Genomic DNA, 22,057 nt, shown 5'->3' on the forward strand with positions numbered 1-22,057 from the left:
AAAAATTACAGAATATATTAAGTCAAACTATTTTTAAAAATATTTTTGAATGAATTGAATTAACCTGATCAGTGTTTTTTAAAAATTAAATTGTGAAAAAAAGAGAACATAATAGAAGAAAAAAAAGTCAAGAAAGATAGGAATGAATACAAATCCAGAATACTACTTAGTTTTAAAAAAAAGAAGAAGAAAGATCGGATTATGTACCTGAAAAAAAGTAAAAAGGGGACCAGTGAAACCCGCCTCCCAGATGACTAGTTGTAACTTGAGGGTGAAAAAGAAATAATGGAAGAAAAACTCTTGTAACTACAAGTTGAAAAAACAAGCTTTAATAGAAACAGATAAAAATGTTAATGAACCATCATTGAATGATAATTTTCCAAGACCTTCGAGTAAACAAATCACATTAAGAATTTCCTTGCATAATGTTTTGAATTTTAGTAAACTTCGTTTGAAAGAGCTAGGCGTAAAAAATTGAGCAAAATTGAAAAGATACTTGATGTACTTGTTCAAAAAACTAGAGTTTGTTATAAAAAGTGATTTCATAGAATTAAAAACTAAGACCCAAACCAAGAAGTCGTCTAAATAAATTTCAGGGCAAGGAAAGTATATCATCATCGGTATGCAAGCGATTGGTTTTCGGTGTAGTACTATGTTTGTAAGTAGGAACTAATTTTAAAATTTTAGCAAAGACTCACATAGAAAAAGTTATTTAATGGAATTTTAAGAGGAAAATTTTTTAAAAAGTATAGAGCATTCTGTTCCTCAAAGTGATTTCTGAAATATAGAATACACTAAGAATTAGTCAAATGATAATTTTTAAAAACAATTATGTAACTTATGAAACTTCAAAAAACATAGTTTGTTTTAATCAGATGAATTGAGAATGTGCTCAGGTAAAAAGGAATGTGAAACAAGAAAGAAAGAGATAAAAGAGCTAAAAGAAGTGGTGCTTGATACACTAAAAAAAATATTTACATGGAAACCCAAACTGTTGCATTAGTTATCCTACTTTTTGAAGAATGCACACGTTTCCGGTAAAATAACCAACAATTAAAGATGTGTCGATGCATAGTACATGCAAATTGGAAAATGGTTATCTCAAAACTTTATGAGATTAATATTACTAATTATAAGTCATCCGTGTGCAATAACTTGTGATTTCAACTTTGAAGACTGTTTGTATAGGAAATACCCTAATTGAAAAGATAAAATGCAGATTTATAAACAGTATGATGATAAGGAACTATTTAAGTACAAAAAGTGTGCATTAGAGAAAAAAAAAAGAAATATATTGTTAAAAACCAAGAAAAGATTTCTAATAAATCAATAAAGATAAAATAAGAAATTAGTCCTTCCAATTTAATTAAAGAGCTAGAGGGGGACTTACCAAAATATACGGTGCATGTTGCAAATTAGTAGAAAACAGTAAATGAACTGAAAAAACAATTATCAACAGATTTAATACTAGTACATATTTGTTTTAGCGAAAATTAAAGTTGCAAATATAAGGAAGAGATTCAGTCTCAATATGCTCAGTAACCTGTACAGGAGTTTTTTTTATAACCGTTGTTGAACACTCAACCCAATCTATGCTATGCTGATGTTCAACTCCGTAGCCTTGTAATTTTTTAACCAATCCAGAAGACAAGGAAACTCCCGGATCAGTACCCCCAGAGGTATTGATTTGTTATAAGAACCTGGAGGACTTTGCGACTCGACAGATTTAACGTGCATCAGTCACAATTTACTACACAGGAAGTCTTTGGCAGGCGGGGATCAAACCCATGAATTCCTGGACACAGGGCCCAGTGCCCTACCAACCAGGCTATCCCGGGCAGTGTAAATGTTAATTAGAACAATGAAAAAACTAAAAGAATAGCCGATCAGAAAGTGGCAGAAAGAAAGGTGTGCATAAAAAGTTTAAAATAGGAGATAGATTCGAGAGTGGTAAAATTTTATATACCGGCGAAGTGAAGACCATGCATTCAAGAAATTTAACAATTGAGGTAACGGTTCCAATTGTAGGAAAATATAAATGATAATTTCCCAGACATACATAGCTATTTAAAAACAAACATCAGAAAAGAATCCTATCATGCGTGAAAATCATTCCAGCCAATTCTATTTCAATAACCTAGAAAACTATCATAGTTATAAAACAAAATTATAATATTCATTAAATATGCTTAGTATACTTTAACTTGATGAAGAAACACATGTATTCAAATAAACCATCATTCTCCGAAGATTAACGTCATTCTCCTCAAAAATTATCAAATTTATTAATTTCTTTAAATATTAAGTAAAATTTAAAGGATTTTCTCATTATGCCATTACATATGCCTACCAATATAAAAAGTTTCAAACCTTTTCATTCACTTTACTTTTTTGGGAATTTTTGAATCAAAAATAACAGTTCTCAAAAGAATGACCCATATACATTAAAAAAATGCAAAATATTTTTCAAAGACTTTACGTGATTATGACAAAATAGCTAGTTTCTAACAAAGAATTCTTTTCTTGATTAAAATTAGCCATTATAAATTGATTGAGAGATTTTTCGGTTCGATGTCAGAGAGTAGAAAATGAAGCCTGAAATTGAGAATATGTTGCAAAATGCAGCAGAGTTGCAAATGACAATGCAATTATCTCACTGAACCCAACACAAGTATTTCATCAAACAAGTAAAATGATTGGCGCTTTCATACGCTATGGACCGATGATAAGCAGAAAAGCCTCATGTTTGAATAAATTGCGAAAACGTGGAATCGAACAATGTGAAAACCACACTTTTGCATAATACAAGGAGAAAATCGATATGGTAAAGAAAAAAAAATTTTTTTTCGAGAAGTAAAAATTAAGCACTTTTCAAAAACACCCAATAAAAGAAGCACCTCTGAAGGCTTATAAAAAACGAAAATAAGCACCTTTAAGACCATGTAGAGTAGGCTATAAAGTTTCAAATGTTGGTAATAAATTTTTAAAACATTCAAATAAAACATGAGAAAGTAATTTAGGATAACGCAATGAAGTTCTTTTCCAATAATTTGTTTACAGATTGATATTTAGAATTTTTTTTCCAGAGATGGAAACTTCTTGACTTACTCTAGATTTGTCTGAATTCAGTTTTTCTTCACTTAAACTAGTTATGGAGATGAATGAGAATTTGTGCTGAAAAGCTTATCTCGCAGTATGGCACTCTCTTAAAGGATATTTTTCAAAATGCCTTTGAAAAATATAAATTTTAGTCTCTGACTTACTTGAATCATATAAAGTGTAAATTGCTTAGCAACAATATAAGTAACTGGTTTTGAATGCCACTGTTGTATCTTCATTTAATGAGTTTACCCGGGGTGTATTTCTTTTTTACATACGGCCTGAAAAAAATAAAGAAATAAAAACTTCTATCATTTACATTACAAGGATGAGTTTTGTAAAAAACTGAAAATAGAAATTAAAAAACGTCGCATGTAAAATTTTTTTTTAAATAATGGAAAAAATTCCTGAAATTTGAGCAAGAAGTGTATGTAAGAAGCATATATCAATGCACAGAAGCACATGATCAATGCACAGAAGCACATGATCAGAAGCACATGATCAATATTTTAATAAAAAAATAATAAAAATGTTGAATTATGTACAATGCTGAATAAATATAAATTTTTTAAAAAACTTTTGTGTGAATTCTGATCTTGATGTGAGATCTTTAAATTGCGTGAATACGAATTCCAATGTGAGATTCGCAAGTCGCTTGAATACAAATCAATATTTGTAAATTGTAAATTATGTGAATACGAATCGTGATGCGTAATTTTTAATCGCATATATATTCGATAGCGATATGACTTTTAAATCCAGTAAATGCACTTTTGAATCGCGTTTACATAGGTACGAAAAGTCGTAAAGAACAAAAAAAATTTCCAGAAGTTCGAAAAAAGGGACATTTTTTTTAAAAGAAGCTGAATGCTACCAAAAATCTGAAAAACTTATCCTTGACAAAATAAATTAAACTCTTTTCAAAGAAATAATTAACACATAAAAAAAAGAATAAACAAAACAGGTTCTGCTTATGTTGGGTCAGCTTGAAAAAAAAGTTTACTTATGACATTCTTTCATAATAGTGACATTTAGCTTACTTCATAAGAATTTATAAATTAATAATAATAATCATAAATCAATAATAATCTTGGTTTATAGAAAAAACATTTTTCATGTTTTATGTAAGAATATTTAAGTAGTTTTTATTCTAGAAACCTTTTTGCTAAAATCCAAAAAATTTTAGAAGCCTTCGAGAAATTGTAATTCAGTAATTTTGAATTACTATCCTCAAAATAGCAGTGTATCCCTGAACAATTAAAAAAAAAAAAAACAACTTTGTTAAGAAACTGTAGGATAAACATCCAAAAGACTGAGAAGAATAAGAATTCTAAAAGACCAATATTGATTAAGTGCAGAAAACTAATATATGAAGAGTATTGTTCATTTTCACATTGCTTGAAAACAAACTGTGATAGTTGGTTTTTTAAAACATGTGAATACAGGGCATTATGTTTGATTTGAAAATGTGAATATGAATCATGACATTTGATTCTCAAATCATAAATCAATAATAATCAATGGTTAATTTTTTTAAAAGTCTGATAACGAATTGCGATGTTTAAACTCCAGGAATATGATTCACACTTAGTGGGTTCTCCATATGAAATGATCGAAAGAAGGCAAAATGTTTCACACAAGCATTCATTTCTTCGCAAAGGAAAATGCCTTGAGAATGATTGATTCCTTATTAGTAAAACAGCTTAACAATATTTTTAGTTATTATTAAACAGGGTTGACACTCAATTCTGGAAGGAAAAAAATTCCCTGTATACATTATACACAATATATTAAGAAGAACACAACAATTACTGTGCTCTTGTGTTAGCTATATTGGGCTAACTATATTAGTTAGTTTTAATTGCTGGAAAAACTTAGACAAAAAAAAAGAGGAAGAGCTGAACATACTTAAATAATGCTTTAGTAAATGAAATTGTTTAGTATAGCTGAAATATCATGCTTAAAAATTTTAAAGATTATGCTTTAAGTGGTCACCATTTTTTAAAAGACAAAAATAAGAAACAAAATTCCCTTTATTTTCTCAGTTCAGAAAAAAAAATCAAAATTATCTGCATTTTCCCTGCTATTTTAAGTGATTTTTTAAACTACCTGTATTTCCCAGGTTTAACCCATGGAGTGACAATCGTGATAAAGCAAAAATAAGCAAGGTTTAAAAAATGGTGGTAAGATGCATAATTTTTTTGGAATTTAAAGTAGGAATAGGTTTCTTTCCTTTTTAAATTAAGAGAACGGTGGGTCTGGTTTTGAAAAAAACATTTTAAGACATAAATGCAGGGGCCCAACTCAAAAATCCTGAAAATTTCTTGAGTGCAATCATTAATAATCGAAGTATTAATCAAATTTATATCATTGATATCTTCACAACATGAAATTTTAAGTAAATGATATGCAACATAATTTAAATTAAGAATTACACATAAGTTTACTTTTATCTCTAATCACATTTATTATTCTACAAAAAAAAAATATTTGAAAATGAAAGAGATGCCAAGTATAAATTCTAGTTCTAATATTTTTAAATAAAATATAGTACAATAATTTTTATACATAAATGTGATCAATGATTTCTTGAAACCTCTGGAATTTGGATTTCTGAATTGAGGTCCGCTTTGCAGAGGGGATACATAATGGTTTATTCATAAAAGATTCACCGGGGAATGAAAAACTATCCGTAATGAGAGGTGTTCGTTTTGCAAGAGTATTCATCACATGGGGTTTCACTGTACTGCAAATCTTATATTGAATTAATTTCAAATTAAAATACTTTTCAATCCTACTCTTAAAAAATATGAAACACAGAAAACATGAATTTTTCCTTAAAAAAAGTTTTAAAAAAAGATGTGAAAAACTTTTTTAACTTTCTGGCACTATATTAAATTTAATTTGTTTAAATATATATTATTGTTATAGTATTTATTTCTAAAAAATTTTATTGGTCATTTTTAGTTTTTTTTATTTTTGGCAGTAAACTACGTAAAATTTTAATTATCAGGTGTTACTATACAGTTCTATTGTTTTTATTAGGATGAAACCAGTTTGCATTTATTTAAGCTCCTGTATCAATTGGTTCAAAATTGTAATGCAATACGTTAAAAATAAATACAAATAGGAGGTATATTAAAAATCTCCTGAATATAAACCCATTACAGAGATGTTTAAATATAAAAGTATTGTCTATAAGCTCGTGCAAAACATGTAATTAATTTGACCTAATTATTATAATATACTACTAATATAATGCTTGAAATAGTAAATATTCTATATTTATATAATATATTGTTTAATTTATCCAATTGTCAAATTTATATTACAGTACAGAACCCGTTATCCGGAAATCAGAAAACCGGAAAACCAAAAAACCGGAACGAAATTCGATACATTTTCGCGCCATTTAAAAAAAAAAATTTTTTTTCCTCATAAGATTTTCGCATTTTTGTTTTTCTTTTTTGAAAGACGTTTACCTTACCATCATTTTGGAAATAATCATTAGTGTATTCCTTCATCGGTTTTTCTTCTTTTTACGATTATTTCCAAAAAAAATTTTTTTTTTGTTGGGTTTAGCAATAAACAAACGGCTTTTTGTAGCGATTCAGAAAACCGGAAAAATCAGTTATCCGGAATAGCGATGATCCCGATCGTTCCGGATAATCGGTTCCCTACTGTATATATAGTCTAAATTGATACACTAAAGTAAACAAGTGCAAACTGGTTTCAGTCACGTAAATACAATAAAGCTATATACAGGGTGTGTAGCCAAATTATTCAACAAAAAATAAGCACCTTTTAAGCACTTTCAAAGCACTCAAAAAATATTTTTAAGCACTCTAAAAAATATAATTAGGCAGGGTAGGAAAGTTTTTCACAATTAACGGTTTTTATCTTGTTTTAACCGTCATGCGTCTTTTTGCATGATTCGAAGCGAAAATCAACAAAATAAAATAAAAATCTCATCTTGAAAAAAGGGAAAATTAAGCACTTTTTAAAAACACCTAATAAAAAAAGCCCCTTTAAGGGCTTTTAAAAAAGAAAATCGGAAATAAGCACCTTTAAGCATATAGTATCACCTGATAATTAAGATTTTACATAGAACCTTATAGTGCGTCTAATAATTTGGCCAGCTACTGTAAATAGAAAAAGCTCTGATAAAATAGAAACACTTGCACTATTGTTTTAGAAAAAGGAATCTTTAAACCTTAGCATACATTTTGGGAATATTTATATAGAAACAGTGTTTTCACTACAGCACGAGAACGCGCGAGAAACAGTGTTTTCACTACAGCACGAGAACATATTTTTTTCTGTTCTCGTATTAAAAAATGATTACCGCGAGAAATTCGCGCGTTCTATAAAATCGATTTCAAAGTTCGCGAATTTCTCGCATTTTGGAAAAAGCTTCGAATTACGCCATTTAGAATAAAATCCGTTTCACTTTTCTTCCTGGATCTTTCATTATTTTCAACATTTGCCCCGTTATCTAGTTTCCCTATTTACCAGTATTGTTCAGAACCTTTTCGAACAACAGAACACAACCACGGAGCCCCTTTCAGAACACATTTCTCTGCAACCACGCAATTACCGTAGGTAAGGTTTCTTCATGTAAGACGTTCAAATTTTTTATGCATTTATGCAAGATGGACAAATACCTTGTAAATTCAAAATCTTCAATGCTTTAAAAAATAGAAGACGTTAAAAATGTATTATAATTAAGGAAATGATTTTTTTCCAAGAGTTTTTGTGTTTTTTTAGTTTTTAGAAAGCTTACTTAACTTTTTGAAATCTCACCCTGTTTTTGAGAAAGGGTGAGAAATTCTCACCATTTTTTTTCTATGATTTCCCACTGTAGAAAGGAAAAATCATCTAACAAGGAAAAAGAATTACCTAATTACTGGTTTCTCCAACATTTCCATTTTAGTTCGCAGTTCATTCTTTCAATTCAATTGTCCTCATAAAGTCCTCTTCATTGATTTCAGCTTCAGAATCACTCACATACATCAGGTTGATCTCTCTCTGCACTTTGGTTGCTTGCTTCAGAATCATTTTTATTTTGGATATCATGGGTTTGGGCAGAATGTTATTCTTCATGTCAAAGTAACTGTAAAAATAACCAAATTTTTAGTCTTTGTTATTACTCCTGCTCAAATAACTGTTATAAAGGGGGACATACCCCTAATAACACCCCTTTTTTGACAAGGTATGTAGCTAAATCTTTCAACAAATAATAAACACCTTTAAAGTACGTTTTAAGCACTCAAAAAATATTTTTAAGCACTGTATACATTAGCATGCAAAATAATTTTCAAAAACTTTACATGGTCATGATAAAATAAACCAATTTCTGACAAGGAACTCTTTTCGTGATTATATTAGCCATTATGAAATGATCAAGAGATTTTTAGGTGCGATATCAGAGGATGGAAAACGAAGCTTGAAATTAAGAATATCTTTCAAAATGCAGCAGAGTTGCACATGAGAATGCAAGAATCTCAACCAACCCAGTCCAGTTGGCACACATACGGACTCGCAAGCATTTCATCAAACATGTCAAATGATTGGCACTTTCATACGTTTTAGATTGACATTATGCTGAATGAAGCGTGAAAAAAATAGAATAGAACAATGTTAAAAGTATGCTATTGCATGACATGTGGCGAAAATCGACACAGTAAAGAAAAAAAGGGAAAAATCAAGCACTTTTTAAGAAAACCCAGTAAAAAAACCACCTTTAAGGGCTTTTAAATAACGAAAATCAAAAATAAACACATTTAAGCACTTTTTAAAAATACTACTGTTATTATGTGTAAAAGGGAGGCCATATACCTAATACCTCCCTCATTTCTTTGATATCTTCAACTCAAAAACAGGGAAAAAATGAAAAAATTCCCTGTCATTAGGTAATTTTTTAAATTCTCTGTATTTTCCAGTTTTTCCCTATGGAGTGGCAACCCTGAATGAGCATCCATTAACTCAAATGAGTGGTTGTGTATGTGCATTATAAACAGTAAATGATTATTCTATTTGCATTACATCAATCTATGTCAACTATATATCAAATTGAACCAAGTAATTTTTTGATTAATTGACAAAATCTTAAAAACTCTCAACATTTTGAACAACAGTGTGCTCTTCAATAAAGAAAAGGAAAAAAAGAACATCAAAATATCTATTTTTAGGAAACATTTGATCATACGACTTTTACAGACTTCCAAAACTTGCTGATGAGCATTTTATTTTAGGAGTATTTCAATATGTCTGAGTAAGAAAATGGACATATCTTGAAATGAGTGTTTTAAAATATGGACATAGCTCAAAATGGGTTTAGTTAAGAAAATGAGAATAGCGCTCAAAATGAATGAACCATTTAAAGAAACGGTCACATCACAAAATGAGTGTTTAAGAATATGGAAACAGCTCAAAACCTATATTTAAGAAAAAATGGGCATAGCACTTTTCAAGGTGTAAATGGTGACTGGTACATGTTAAATCTGTCGAATCACAAAGTTCTCCATGTTCCCATAATAAATCATACCTCTGGGGGTACTGATCCATTTTCTTCTCTTCTGGATTGGTGCAAAATTACAAGGCTACGGAGTTGCCCAAAATTGGGTCGGCTGTTCAACGACTGTTATAAATATAATAATAATTAAAAAACAATATAAAGAATACATGAATTTACCACAGTAATACTTTTCTTAATGCAAAAGAAATACTTGTTTTAATTTTTTATTGAAAATAAGTATACAGGTCAACCAATTTACTTCGACCTTATATATGGATGATAAGTATACAGGTCAACCAATTTACTTCGTAAAAGGAAAATACAATGTTTAGAGGAACCAATTTATAGATTAGGAGGGACCAGCAACTTGCTGTACCTTCCTGGTGAGGGGAAAAAGTTACAGCAAGTTATGATCATATTTGCCACCAACATGACTAAATATGTGGATGGCCCTTCGTTAATCTACCTGCTGCATGGGTGCAAGTTGGAAAAAAGGCCAGGACTGAAAATTTTTTGGACTGAAATACCTAACATACACAATACTCCCTCGACATATGCAAACTATCTAAGAAAGCTTTACCATAATACATTAAGTTTAAATACTGTACAAAAAATATTTATTCATCTGTCTTTTGATAAAATAACAACAGGACATAAGAAAGTAGACCAATAACGTAGACCTAAAAAATATTTTTAAGGACAGGAAAAAAAATTATGATTTCCGTCCTCGAGTCTTGTTTCCGTCTTACCTCCGGCCGCGGACATTTTCGAAAGACGGAAATCCGTCCTGGGGACGGAAGACTTGCACCCATGACCTGCTGTACAAGCGACTTTTCACTCAAAAAGGTTGTACACCCCTATAATAAAGTAGCACTTATTTAGGATAAATTACTACTATTGATAACATCTCCTGAAATAAAATTAAAAAATGACTATTTGGCAAATAGGGGTGCCTATGGGCTGAGAAGATTTATTTAATCTAGCAAAACTAAGTTCTTAACTTATGAAACTCTTGTCAGGTTGGACTTTATGCTTCTGATGCTTGGTCAGTGACAAAACTGGAAGAAAATTGTATCACAATATTCGAGAGAAAGATTTCACTGAGTATATTTGATGACGTGAATGAGAACAATAACTGGAGAAGAAGATTTAACTGTACAAGATTTATAAAAATCCGATGTTATTAAATACATAAAAATAGATAGAATGAATTGGGCTGATTCATATAATTCGAATGAGTGATGACAATACAATAAAAAAAGATATTGCTTTTTAGACCCTCTGCGACAAGAAAACGGGGAGTGCCACGGCAGAGATGGGTTGATTCGGTGGTATCTGATATTCTTGCAATTTATGAAAAGAATTATAGATCAAAGATAAATCGAAAGTTTTTATGGAGAAATCTTCCGAGGAAGGCATTGTCCCACATTGGGCTGTCTGGTCAACTATAACAATGATGATAAAAAACTGGAGAAATATGAGACATCAGAGAAAAAGCAATGTTTTATTCACGAGAGAAGCAACTAAACACTCAACTTTCCACATACCAGTCGATTAATCAATACAAGAACCTCAATTTGGTGTATTTGATTGATGATGGCAGATCTTCAGTTTAAAGGCTGCTGGAACTGTCATGACTACAGTGATTTAACTTTCACTTAAACTTTAATTTCAACTTTAACTTTCAGCAAAGTTAACATTTTTTTATATTTAAAGCTTTATTTGACTAGTTCTTAGCGTTCCACTTTTCTGATACACATGATCAAGGGTAATTGAAAGCCCAAAAAATTTCTTGAGGAAAATCATTAATGACACATTTAAAAAAATATTGTCTTTATAATTTTAAATCATTGATATTTACACAACATGAAACTCTAAATAAATTATATGCAGCATATTTTAAATTAATAATTATATATAAGTTTATTTTTATCTCTCATCACATACGCCTTTTTGTCCACTTTGTAAATCTGGAGAGCAATTGGGCAGAGACCACCTGCTTCTATGTGGGGCCCTTCATGGACACACTAAGTCCTCAAGATATTGGGAAGCAAGAGAACTTTTAAAGCAATGACTTCTTTTCTTTGTTATCCTACGTACATTTGTATTAGTTATTTATTTCATCTCTCTACTTGTGCCTTTTGCCTTGCCATTGTAAATAAAAATAAATAAATAAATCTCTTATCACATTTATTATTCTATCAGAAAAAATATTTACAAATGAAAGAGATGCCAATTATAAATTCTAGTTCTAATGATTTTAAATAAAATATACAATTTTTATCTCTGCATGATAGAAATTCAGATCTGCTAAAATTATTTCTTTAGAATTGCATAAATTATTACATTTTTAAAAAAAAACAAAGGATAAAAATCTGATTTTATTAGCAAATTTTAATAATTTGATTTAAATTATTTAATGCTCTATTTTTTTTTCCAACTAAAACAATTGCTTCATTTATTTATACAATTTCAATTGATCTATATTTTGTGATTGATATAAGTGAACTCTAAATGTTGCCAACAGATCTGAATATTTTTTTATTTTATAACCGCCGTTGAACAGCGGATTCAATTCTGGGTTTACGACTACCAATCCTCAACTCCGTATCCTCATAACTCTGATCCGAAACCAGAAGACAAGGTAGTTCCTGGATCGGTACCCCCAGAGGTATTGATCTGTTATGGGAACATAGAAAACTTTGTGATCTGACAGATTTAAAGTGCGTCAGTAACCATTTACTACACCAGGAGTCTTGGGTCTGCGGGGACCGAACCCACGATCTCTCCGACATGTGCCCATTGCCCTACCAACCGCGCTATCAAAGCCTGGTTAGCAGGGCAACCAGGTCGGGAGTATTGTGCAAAGTCATTTGAACTGATAAAATATTTGTTTTTACAAAAGCAATGTCAGATCATTAACAAAAATAAACTATAAAAATATGCTTTAAAAAAGACATACAGCTGCAATCGAGGTTTTAAAATGTCTTCCGTATATTGGATATCTTCCTCACCACCCCAAGGTCGTTGCAAATGCAATAAAAAGAATCTGCAAAATTAAAATGCATTTTAATTAAAAACATAAAACCTTATTCAATTTATTTGATGAAAATTATTATTAGATTTTGTATGGAAAACTTATTGTTACAATAAACTGATACCAATAAAAAGGTTAATTTTTACAGGGATGTTAAAAAAAAAAAAAAAAAAAAAAAAAAAAAAAAAAAAAAAAACAGATTTTTTACAGAAAAGACTTAGCTTACTAAGTTTTTTCAGGGTTTAATTGGTATTTTTTAAAGTGAATTGTTTGTTTTTTTAATCTTATTATTTATTTCCTTAGAGTAAGTCTTGCCACATTAATAAATACCATTAATTAATTAATAATTAAGTTATGAGAATTATCAACTGTTAAACTTGGCAAGAAAAATGGTTCGTCAATCTACAGCCTCTGTAATGCAACTACGGATTTAAAATGTTGCATGCTAAAAGAAGTATTTTTATCTGTGAACTTAGCACAATTTTTGCTTCTAAATTCCAGTTTTTGAAAGTTATTATTCATTTAAGTGCTTTTTCATGAACTTTTCCAGTCTCTTAGCTTTAAATATTGACTATTTATCCATTGTAATAGAAAATTAATTTTTATATTGTGGTATCTTAATCTTAACCTGTGGTATCTTAATTTAATTGTATCTTAAGTTCGTACTTAAGTAATTATCAAGCAAAAGTAGGGAGGGAAAAAAAGGACAGAGAGAAAATACACGTTGCCAAACATAAATCATAAAATTTATACTGAAACTGATAACAATAAAAAACTTAATAAAGAACAATAGAACTCGCTCTCTATATGACGTGACTCGCCAACAAATAAAATTACATATCTTGTGTTTTTTTCTTAATGAGCCATGTTTCATAATGTGTTTCCCTTAGGCTAAATGTATTCTTCCTTCACTACGCAGGGTGCGTAGCCAGATTTTTCAACAAAAAAAAGTACCTTTTAAGTACTTCTTGCACTCAAAAAAATAACTTTAAGCATTTTCAAAAAATAAAATCATAATTAGGATCTGTGCAGTAATAAAAAAAAATTTCTATCGTTTAAAGTTCTTGATTTATAAACATAAAATAAATAAAATTCAAAAACATTCTCAAAACCTTTACATAATCATGATAAATTAACTAGTTTCTGATAAATATTGCATCGAAAATTATGAAAATCATGCATTTTTTGTTATTTAGAATGATAATTGATACGACAAAGAAAAAATCTTTTTTCAAAAGATAGAAAATTAAGCACTTTTTAAAAATCCCGAATATGTAAAGCACCTTTAAAAATGTAAACCAAAAATAAGCACCTTTAAGCACTTTTTAAAAAAGTTACCTATCCTGCTACAGATGATTTTTTTCCAAATCATTGGTAATCGTCTATTTCATAATGATCAACATGATAACAAAAGTTCTTACATAAATCTACAATAGTTATACATTTTAAAAACAAGATATTCTGCATGTTTGTGGAAAATACTGAAATTTAAGGTTTAAAAAAAAAAAAAAAAAATCATGGTGTATAGCCAGATTTTTCGACAAAAAATAAGCACCTTTTACGCACTCAAAAAAGATTTTTACTCACTTTTCAAAAAAAAAAATCATAATCAGGATCAGTAATAAAAAAATTTTTTATGGCTTAAATTTATAAACATAAAATTAATAAAATTCAAAAAAAATTTCAAAAACTTTACATAATCATGGTAAAATAACTAGTTTCTGATAAATATTGCAGAGAAAATTCTGAAAATCATGCATTTTTTGTAATTTAAAATGACACTCAATATGGCAAGAATAAATCTCTTTTAAAAAGATAGAAAATTAAGCACTTTTTACAAAACCCGAATAAAAAAAAGCGCTTTTAAAAGACATAAATAAAAAATAACCACCATCTATCTTATTTAAATATAAAAGAATTAAAAAATGAGAAAATAACATTATTAAAAAGTTTTATAACTTCAAAGACTACAAACTTTATATAAAATATAGTAAACTTGCTCTTCAATTGACAGGGTGCGCAGCCAAATCTTTGAATCAAAAATAAGCACTTTTTAAAAACTTTTCAAGCACTTTACAAAGATTCTCAAGCACTCAAAAAATTCACATTCAATCAATGATATTATTGAAACAGTTTTAGCGTTAAAAAAAACCCAAAAAGAAACGGGCGTAAATCGAAACAATCAGTACTTTCCCACACCACCGAGTGAATTCAACCCCCTACGTCAAAAAAAGCGCTAGAAGTAAAATGAAATAAACAAGAACAAAATTAAAAAGAAAAACATTTCATAAGGATCTGATATTCTCTACCCGAATTGGAGCACTCGGGTTTCGGTTTCAAGTGTGCGCGCACGCGCAAGTCATAATGTGGGTACGACATGAAGTTCGCATGAATGATTACGTACCAAACTCCCCATTTTTCGTGAAATGCATGGGATCCACCAGATATCACTGAAGGGAAAAAAAATTATTCGAAAAAAAAGCACTTTTTAAAAACGCCAGCTGAAAAAAGCACCTTTAAAAGCTTTTAATAACGAAATCCCCAAAAAAGCACATTTAAGTACTTTTTACAAACGCTACGCACCCTGATTGATGCTTAAAAAAATTAAACAAAATGTAGAGAAATGAGAAGAAAAAAAAAGAACTTGTCCAAAAGAATAGTAAAATAGAATAAAAAGAAGATAAAGTGATTCATGATATTAAGCAGAGGATAAATATTAAACAGTTTATTGATATATGCAGTTATTAAGTTCCATTTATGGTGAACTAACTATACTAACTTCCAAAAAATTTCTAAAAATCAAAATAGTTATAATGGCAATCAAAGTTTTTGATTACTACTTATTAAACACTTATATAAGTACAGGTACTTAGTGCAGGTCAACCAGATAATCCCAAAGTATCAATAAAAGTTAATATACAGTCTAGCCATCACAATTCCTGCATACTCGTGCTTTGGCTGGTTAAGAGGAGATATGATTTGCACTTTTGCGGATTGATGGAGTAACATTATCTCTTTGATTCTCTCTCAGTCAAAATAGTTTTACTCCTGTTTCCACAGCAGCAGACGATTTCAGTTGCATAGAATTCTTGTGATGGCAAGACAATTTTTTTTTTGTAGATATAGTGACCAAACATGCTCAATAGCAAGTGCTGTTTTAAGATACACTTCATCATCGTCCTCTTCACTGATTACAAACAACTCAACTAATGGTAGAGCAACACTAGAACATTTTTTAACTTCTTGCTGAATCCACTGTATCTGGTTGAGGTCAGCTCCGATTACTGATTTCACCAGCCTCTAACTATTCCCACATTCACAACCTAAACATAAATTAACAATCGTTTAACTATTTATTTTAACCAACATAATAAATATGAAATCTACCAAATAAACTTCAAAAAATCTTTAATTTCTTCAAAACTATTAATACCGGTTGGAAAAAATACAATTTTTTCTAAGTTAAATACAACTGTACAACTTTTTTATTTTTAAAAAAAGAAAATGCAGTGATTAAAATAACCCACTTTGTAATTTTCTATGCAATTTTAATATTTGTATTCATAAATTGATTTTCGAATAATAGAAAAAGGTTGTTATTAAAATTTTGATAATGATCAATCCTCTGAATTTTTATCACAGAATACAAATGTCGAGTAAAAAAGAGTTTCTCAAATAAATTGTTACCGTACAAATAGTCTACTCAAATCTGAAATTTACATATTGTGAGGACATTGTACTAATTAAAAATTAAATGGAAATAAAAAGGAATAAAAGAAAACGTTTCAAGACATTTTATAAGATTTTTAGATTACAACAGCAAGAACTGAATAGAAATGTGTCAAAAATATGAATATTTCTATAGCCTGACTATCTTTAAGATAAAAAATGCAGGTATTTTTTTAATATAAAATAAACACTTTTTAACTCTTGATAGCACTATTTTACCCAAATGCAATGTTAACTCTGGTCATTTTAACCATAGCTGTTTAGAGTTAAAGACCTTGAAAACAGTATTATAAACTTATACTTTATAATAGAAATGAGCTCTTATACTTTCAGTTCCCAGTACTACCGGTTTCCACAGAAGCGCTTATAGTTTTAATGCCTATTGCAGAAAAAGAGGCTGTTTACTTTTAAATCTAAAAACTGTTTACTTTCACCAAACAAAAAATCCCATCATAATAATAAAAAAAATTGCAAGTTGCAATCAGAGTTGTCTTCATCTGAAATAATTTATAAATTCAAAAGATGAAGGAAAATAATAGCTTAAATTCACTCTCAGACATATTCACAAAAAAAAAAAAAATTCTCACACACAGAAACAAAAACAGAAGTCAAATAATAGCAAAAAAGTGTGAACTACTTGAAAGAAACACAATCAATATAACTGCACAACCATGATCTACTTTCTATTCTTGTCTGAAAACACTCTCAGACAGGGTTGGGGTTTTGGACAGGGGATTTGAGTTTTTTGTCTTAAAGTGTCCAAAACCTTGAACATATATAAAAATTTGATATGTGTAACCATTGTACACATAATAATTACATATATCAATAAATATTTTATACTTTTTATACAACTTGCTTTAACTTATTGAAGAAAAAATTCATTTTTTGTTGCTTTAACTTATTGAAGAAAAATAATATAATATGAAAAGATTTATAACTTTTTAAGCTCCACAATTCACTGAATATCTTATCTCTTAAACATGGTTTTAATACTGATAAATTATGCCTTTGCATAAGGATAATAAATACAATATAAAATATAATAATAAACTTTTTTAATAAAAACAAAAAGTCTTCATTTTGTTTCAGGTTCAAAAAGCAACACTTCATTTTTCACAATTTTTTTTTTAAATTGTGACATAATTTAAGGGAATTGGATTTGGACAGTTTAAACCATGGGCATGTTACATTCTGTCCTAAATCTTTCCAACTCTGCTCTCAAGGTCATTCTATTGCACTCCAAAGCAGTGTCAGTAGTTTTACTGATAGTGACACTTTGCATACTACAGAAAGGCTTATATGTACACCCGAGGCAGTTAGCAAAGCTTTTATATATGCCTGCAGCAGGCAAAGGGTCAAAATATTCAATACAATGAAATGTGCTACCCGGAAAATTTATGTCTACTATAAAAAATCGTATTTTAAAACAAAAAAGACAATACAAATATTACTTCCATTATGAAATCTAGCTCTGAATCAACAAAACAATGAAATGCTATCAGGAAAATTTATATCTACTATAAAAATTCATATTTTAAAATAAAAAAGCTGATACAAATATTACTTCCATTATGAAATCTAGCTCTAAATCAACAAAACAATGAAACGCTACCAGGAAAATTTATATCTACTATAAAAATTCATATTTTAAAATAAAAAAGCTAATACAAATATTATTTCCATTATGAAATCTAGCTCTGAATCAACAAAACAATGAAATGCTACCAGGAAAATTTATATCTACTATAAAAATTCTTATTTTACAATAAAAAAGCCAATATAAGTATTACTTCCACTATGAAATCTAGCTCTGAATAATCAAAATGCTACCAGGAAGATTTATATCGACAATAAAAAATTCATATTTTATAATAAAAAAGCCAATACAAGTATTACTTCCACTATGAAATCTAACTCTGAATCAACAATAGAAGATTTTCTAGTTGACCTCCAGACAGCTTTCCATCCGATTGGCTCCACTATGCGAGTGAGGTATTCAACAAGAGCATATTCTGCTGATGATGAACAGCAATCCAGTAATATTCCGTCCTCGAAAACTGAAAGTACTTCATTTAAACTAGAGGATTCAAAGTTAATTCGGTATATATTAGGACAGCACAGTAGAGAAAATAACGATTTCGATGATTCTTTATCCATAGTAGATTGACAGACCTAAAATTTTAAAATAAAATTCTTAATTTCTTTTTAAATATTTCACTTCTTTATAAACATTTCACTTTCTTACATTTATATACATTTGTAAAGAAATAGCTATTTATTTAAGATAGGGGTGCACAACCTGCGGCCCGCAGGCCATATGCGGCCCTCCGACCACTGAGGTGCGGGCCGCAAGAGTTGCTGAACTCAATAAAAAATAAACAAAAATTTCAAATATACAAAATTTCTTAAATTTTTTTATTGCACTTTTGAGTCATCACGTTGTGAAGCTCTCAATTTTTATTGATTCTATAGTAAATGTATGTTTACCGCGCTTTCTTTAAGCCGATTTTATCATATATCAAAATGATTTTTTAAGCACTTATTTCCGCTTTTCAACATAATTTCGAAAATCCTGAATTTTTATAACAATATTATTACAACATGCGAGTTTCAGATCGCCCATTTAAATAATCACCTTTTGGCAGTTCTTTCTTTTTTTCAACCGTTTTCCTTGGGTAGTTATTGCTATGCATTCCCAGGTAGATTTGAAAATTCCGATAATTTTATTAGATAATCGATAATCGCTCATTTGACATGCTTTATTCGTGCTGAGTTCCATTAATTTAAGCGATTTTTTTTTTATATGTTATACTTTTCCACGTTATTATTATTAACTGCAATGTTATTACGAGAGGCGAATTTCTATACGCGTATGTAAATAAACACTTTTTGATGCGGTATTTCAGTTATGAATGGTATTTGGTACAATATTTCGGACTAGCGACTATTATCATTCGTTCGAATGTGGTAACGAATTGTGATTTGGTCTAGTACTAAATGTTCGGCAAAAAAAAAAATAAAAATCTGCCGAATACCGTATATTCGGGGCCAAATAAAATTCTTCAGCAGAGCATAGCAACACTGAAACCAAAAGTTCAATGCTAAGAATAATATTTTCTAAAAAAAACGTGCTCATAAAACAACGCTAAAAAATAAGGCCTATTAGAAGCGCTTTGGAAAATGCATCTCTATAAGAACTAAAGATTATATACAAAAGCGAAACAGAGAAAATAAAAATTTATCTTAATTTCCGAATAGAAATTTTAAAGCTGAACATCTCAGTTTTCCAATTACCAGAACAGGTCAAGAATGTGTCTAACAGAAATGTTCTAAAAATTGCTGCATTATAATAAAAATGTCTGTAAAAAGAGAAGTTTTTTTTTAAAAGAAAAAAAAACTAAACCAAAACAAAAGACTTTCTTAATTTTTTAAATGAAAATCTAAATTCAGCATATCGAATTTAAATTTTTCACATTGCCATATGTATAGAAGAAAGGAATTGCTACAAAATGAAGCTTATTAGTAACGTTCATTGGGAAAAATGCTGGGTCATAATAAAAATGCCTATATAGAGAAGAGTTAATTAAAAATAAAAGCGGAAAAAAAAAATTATTCTGAGTTCCTAAAACAAAACTAAAACACTGAAAATCTCAGTTTTCTATGTTCTCGGTTATCTATATTACGGTACAGAGAAAAAAGTGACAATTAATCAATAGTATGGGACGTTCCGTTAAAATGATGAGTTGTAATAAAAACAACAAAAAAATTCCTTCTCAAATCTTAGAACTAAAAGTATCGAAAAAATCAAGAAATTGACTTGTTTGAATATAATTCTTTTTTTTAAAAAAAAAGCAGAAGTGCAAAATAGTCAAAACAGAAATGCAAAGAAGTCAGTGTACGTTTACTATATAAAAAAAACCTAATAATCATTAAAAAGAAATAATAAAGTAAATTTTGAATTTATATTACTAAATATATATAATATTATTTTCTACTTTCCTCCTGTGAGCATTGCAGTCTTTTTAATAATAATTTATTTTTAAATGAATAATTTTTGCATTGCGTGATACGATTTTAAAAAAAAAACATTTCTTCTTCAAATGTTTATTTAATTATTTTAATAAATCTATTTTTTATGATATAAAAATGGAAATTATTTTTTAAAAAAGTATTAGTTTTTTCATTTTTGACCCAGATGTAATAATTGAACACTTTAATTTTCTACAAATATTTTACTAAGTTTATTGGTAAAAAAAATTAGAACACATATTACAACATTTGTCGTCTACATGTCTAAATATATATGCGGCCCTTTCTTAGTCAACCTGCTGTGCAGGTGGCCCTTCAATCAAAAAGGTTCTGCACCCCTAATTTAAGAGTTGAATCTTTCTTAAGACCACGCTTAAATAGGGTATATTTCCATGTCGAGATCTGTCGCTAAATGGTTTTAAAAACAATTTTTATCTCTTTTTTAAAAAAAAAAGAAAGTGAAAGGTTTGCCAGTTACTTAAAATTTACAAGTTGGTTCCTCCTATGTTTTTCTTTTGAAAGTTTCTTGTGGGTTACCAAGACTGCAATTATTCCATGACAGATTACGATACAAAAATCTTCCACCAAAAAGAAAATAAATTATGAATGGTATACTATAATACATAATTGGTAGTACCTAAAAATTAAATTCGTTGAAGTGAGTACATTTAAATCTATCGCGCGACAACAATACAAATAAAATAAAATAAATAAAGAAATTTAAGTAGAAGTATGTACCTTTCAGTAAGACAAGATATAGGTATTATTCTTAAGGACCATTCTTACTGCAATCAAATTGAATGAGCAATCGCATATCGACGCAATTTGCACATGCGCAAATAACTCTTTCCACTGCTGGTAATTGAGCGGGACCCTACCAGAGGAAATAATGATAGGCTTTGTAGGGGGGACACAATATGACAATCAAATTTAATATGTATGTATATAATAGTGTGTTTATTAGCTTTAAAATGAGGAAATTCGAAGTCAATATTCTGTTTCAGCACATGCATCTTACCTTATTATTGACCCATAATATTTATATCGGATCACGTATAATACATGTACATTACCGGGTACTAGTGGACCCTACTAGAGGGAAATAATTATACGCTTATTATGGGGTTAAAGAAAGCGAAGATAGATCCTAGGGTATTCAATGTGGCATTATAGTTCACTATGTATGTACATAGTGTGCTTATAAGCGTTAAAATGAGGAAATTCTAAGTCAATGACCCATAATATTTATATTGAACCACGTATTATATCACCGGATACTAGAGTACCCTAGCAGAGGAAAAATATATCAACCTCATAGGAGGTACACAATGTGGCCCTGTAGTTTACTATGCATGTGTATCTAAAATAGTCTGTGTCGAAGTCATTTTTCAATATTAACTAACGCAAGGCCCGATATCACACCTTAATACTGACCCATAATAATTAAAGGGAAGTAGGTTTGCTTGAAAGTTGATCCTTTTTTCCGCCATTTTATTTTATTTTATTTTTTATTCCATTACGCTTTCTTTCACAAAGAGACACCCTTGATGTTATACTTAGAACAACATAGTTCACCTGTTAAACTATCATGAAAGTATTGTAAAAGGAGTTTAAAAAAATAATATAATAAAAATAAACTAGTT

The 22,057-nt window shown here is 29.3% G+C and overlaps 1 protein-coding gene across 2 annotated transcripts; it reads right to left on the bottom strand.

Annotated features, from left to right (window-relative positions):
- Nucleotides 1-67: 67 nt before the first annotated feature.
- On the bottom strand, nt 68-21,125 carry LOC147809943 (SHC SH2 domain-binding protein 1-like). 2 transcript variants are annotated; one of them, XM_087164698.1, is made up of 7 exons: nt 20,893-21,125; nt 18,282-18,557; nt 15,784-15,976; nt 12,579-12,665; nt 9,647-9,739; nt 7,999-8,212; nt 68-777 (listed from the first exon to the last, which is right to left on the bottom strand). In XM_087164698.1, the coding sequence occupies exons 5-6, from the start codon at nt 9,664-9,666 to the stop codon at nt 8,041-8,043; spliced, it is 192 nt and encodes a 63-aa protein (XP_087020824.1). In that variant the 5' UTR covers nt 9,667-9,739; nt 12,579-12,665; nt 15,784-15,976; nt 18,282-18,557; nt 20,893-21,125; the 3' UTR covers nt 68-777; nt 7,999-8,040. The 2 variants fall into 2 exon arrangements, with proteins under 2 accessions (XP_087020824.1, XP_087020823.1); XM_087164697.1 differs by lacking the exons at nt 68-777; nt 7,999-8,212; nt 9,647-9,739; nt 12,579-12,665 and having other exon boundaries at nt 12,800-15,976; nt 20,893-21,122.
- Between the last annotated feature and the right edge of the window lie 932 nt (nt 21,126-22,057).

Source organism: Parasteatoda tepidariorum, chromosome 5 (genome assembly GCF_982258835.1).
Source record: "Parasteatoda tepidariorum strain Cologne lab strain chromosome 5, Ptep-v5.0, whole genome shotgun sequence".
NCBI classification, from domain to species: Eukaryota; Metazoa; Arthropoda; class Arachnida; order Araneae; family Theridiidae; genus Parasteatoda; species Parasteatoda tepidariorum.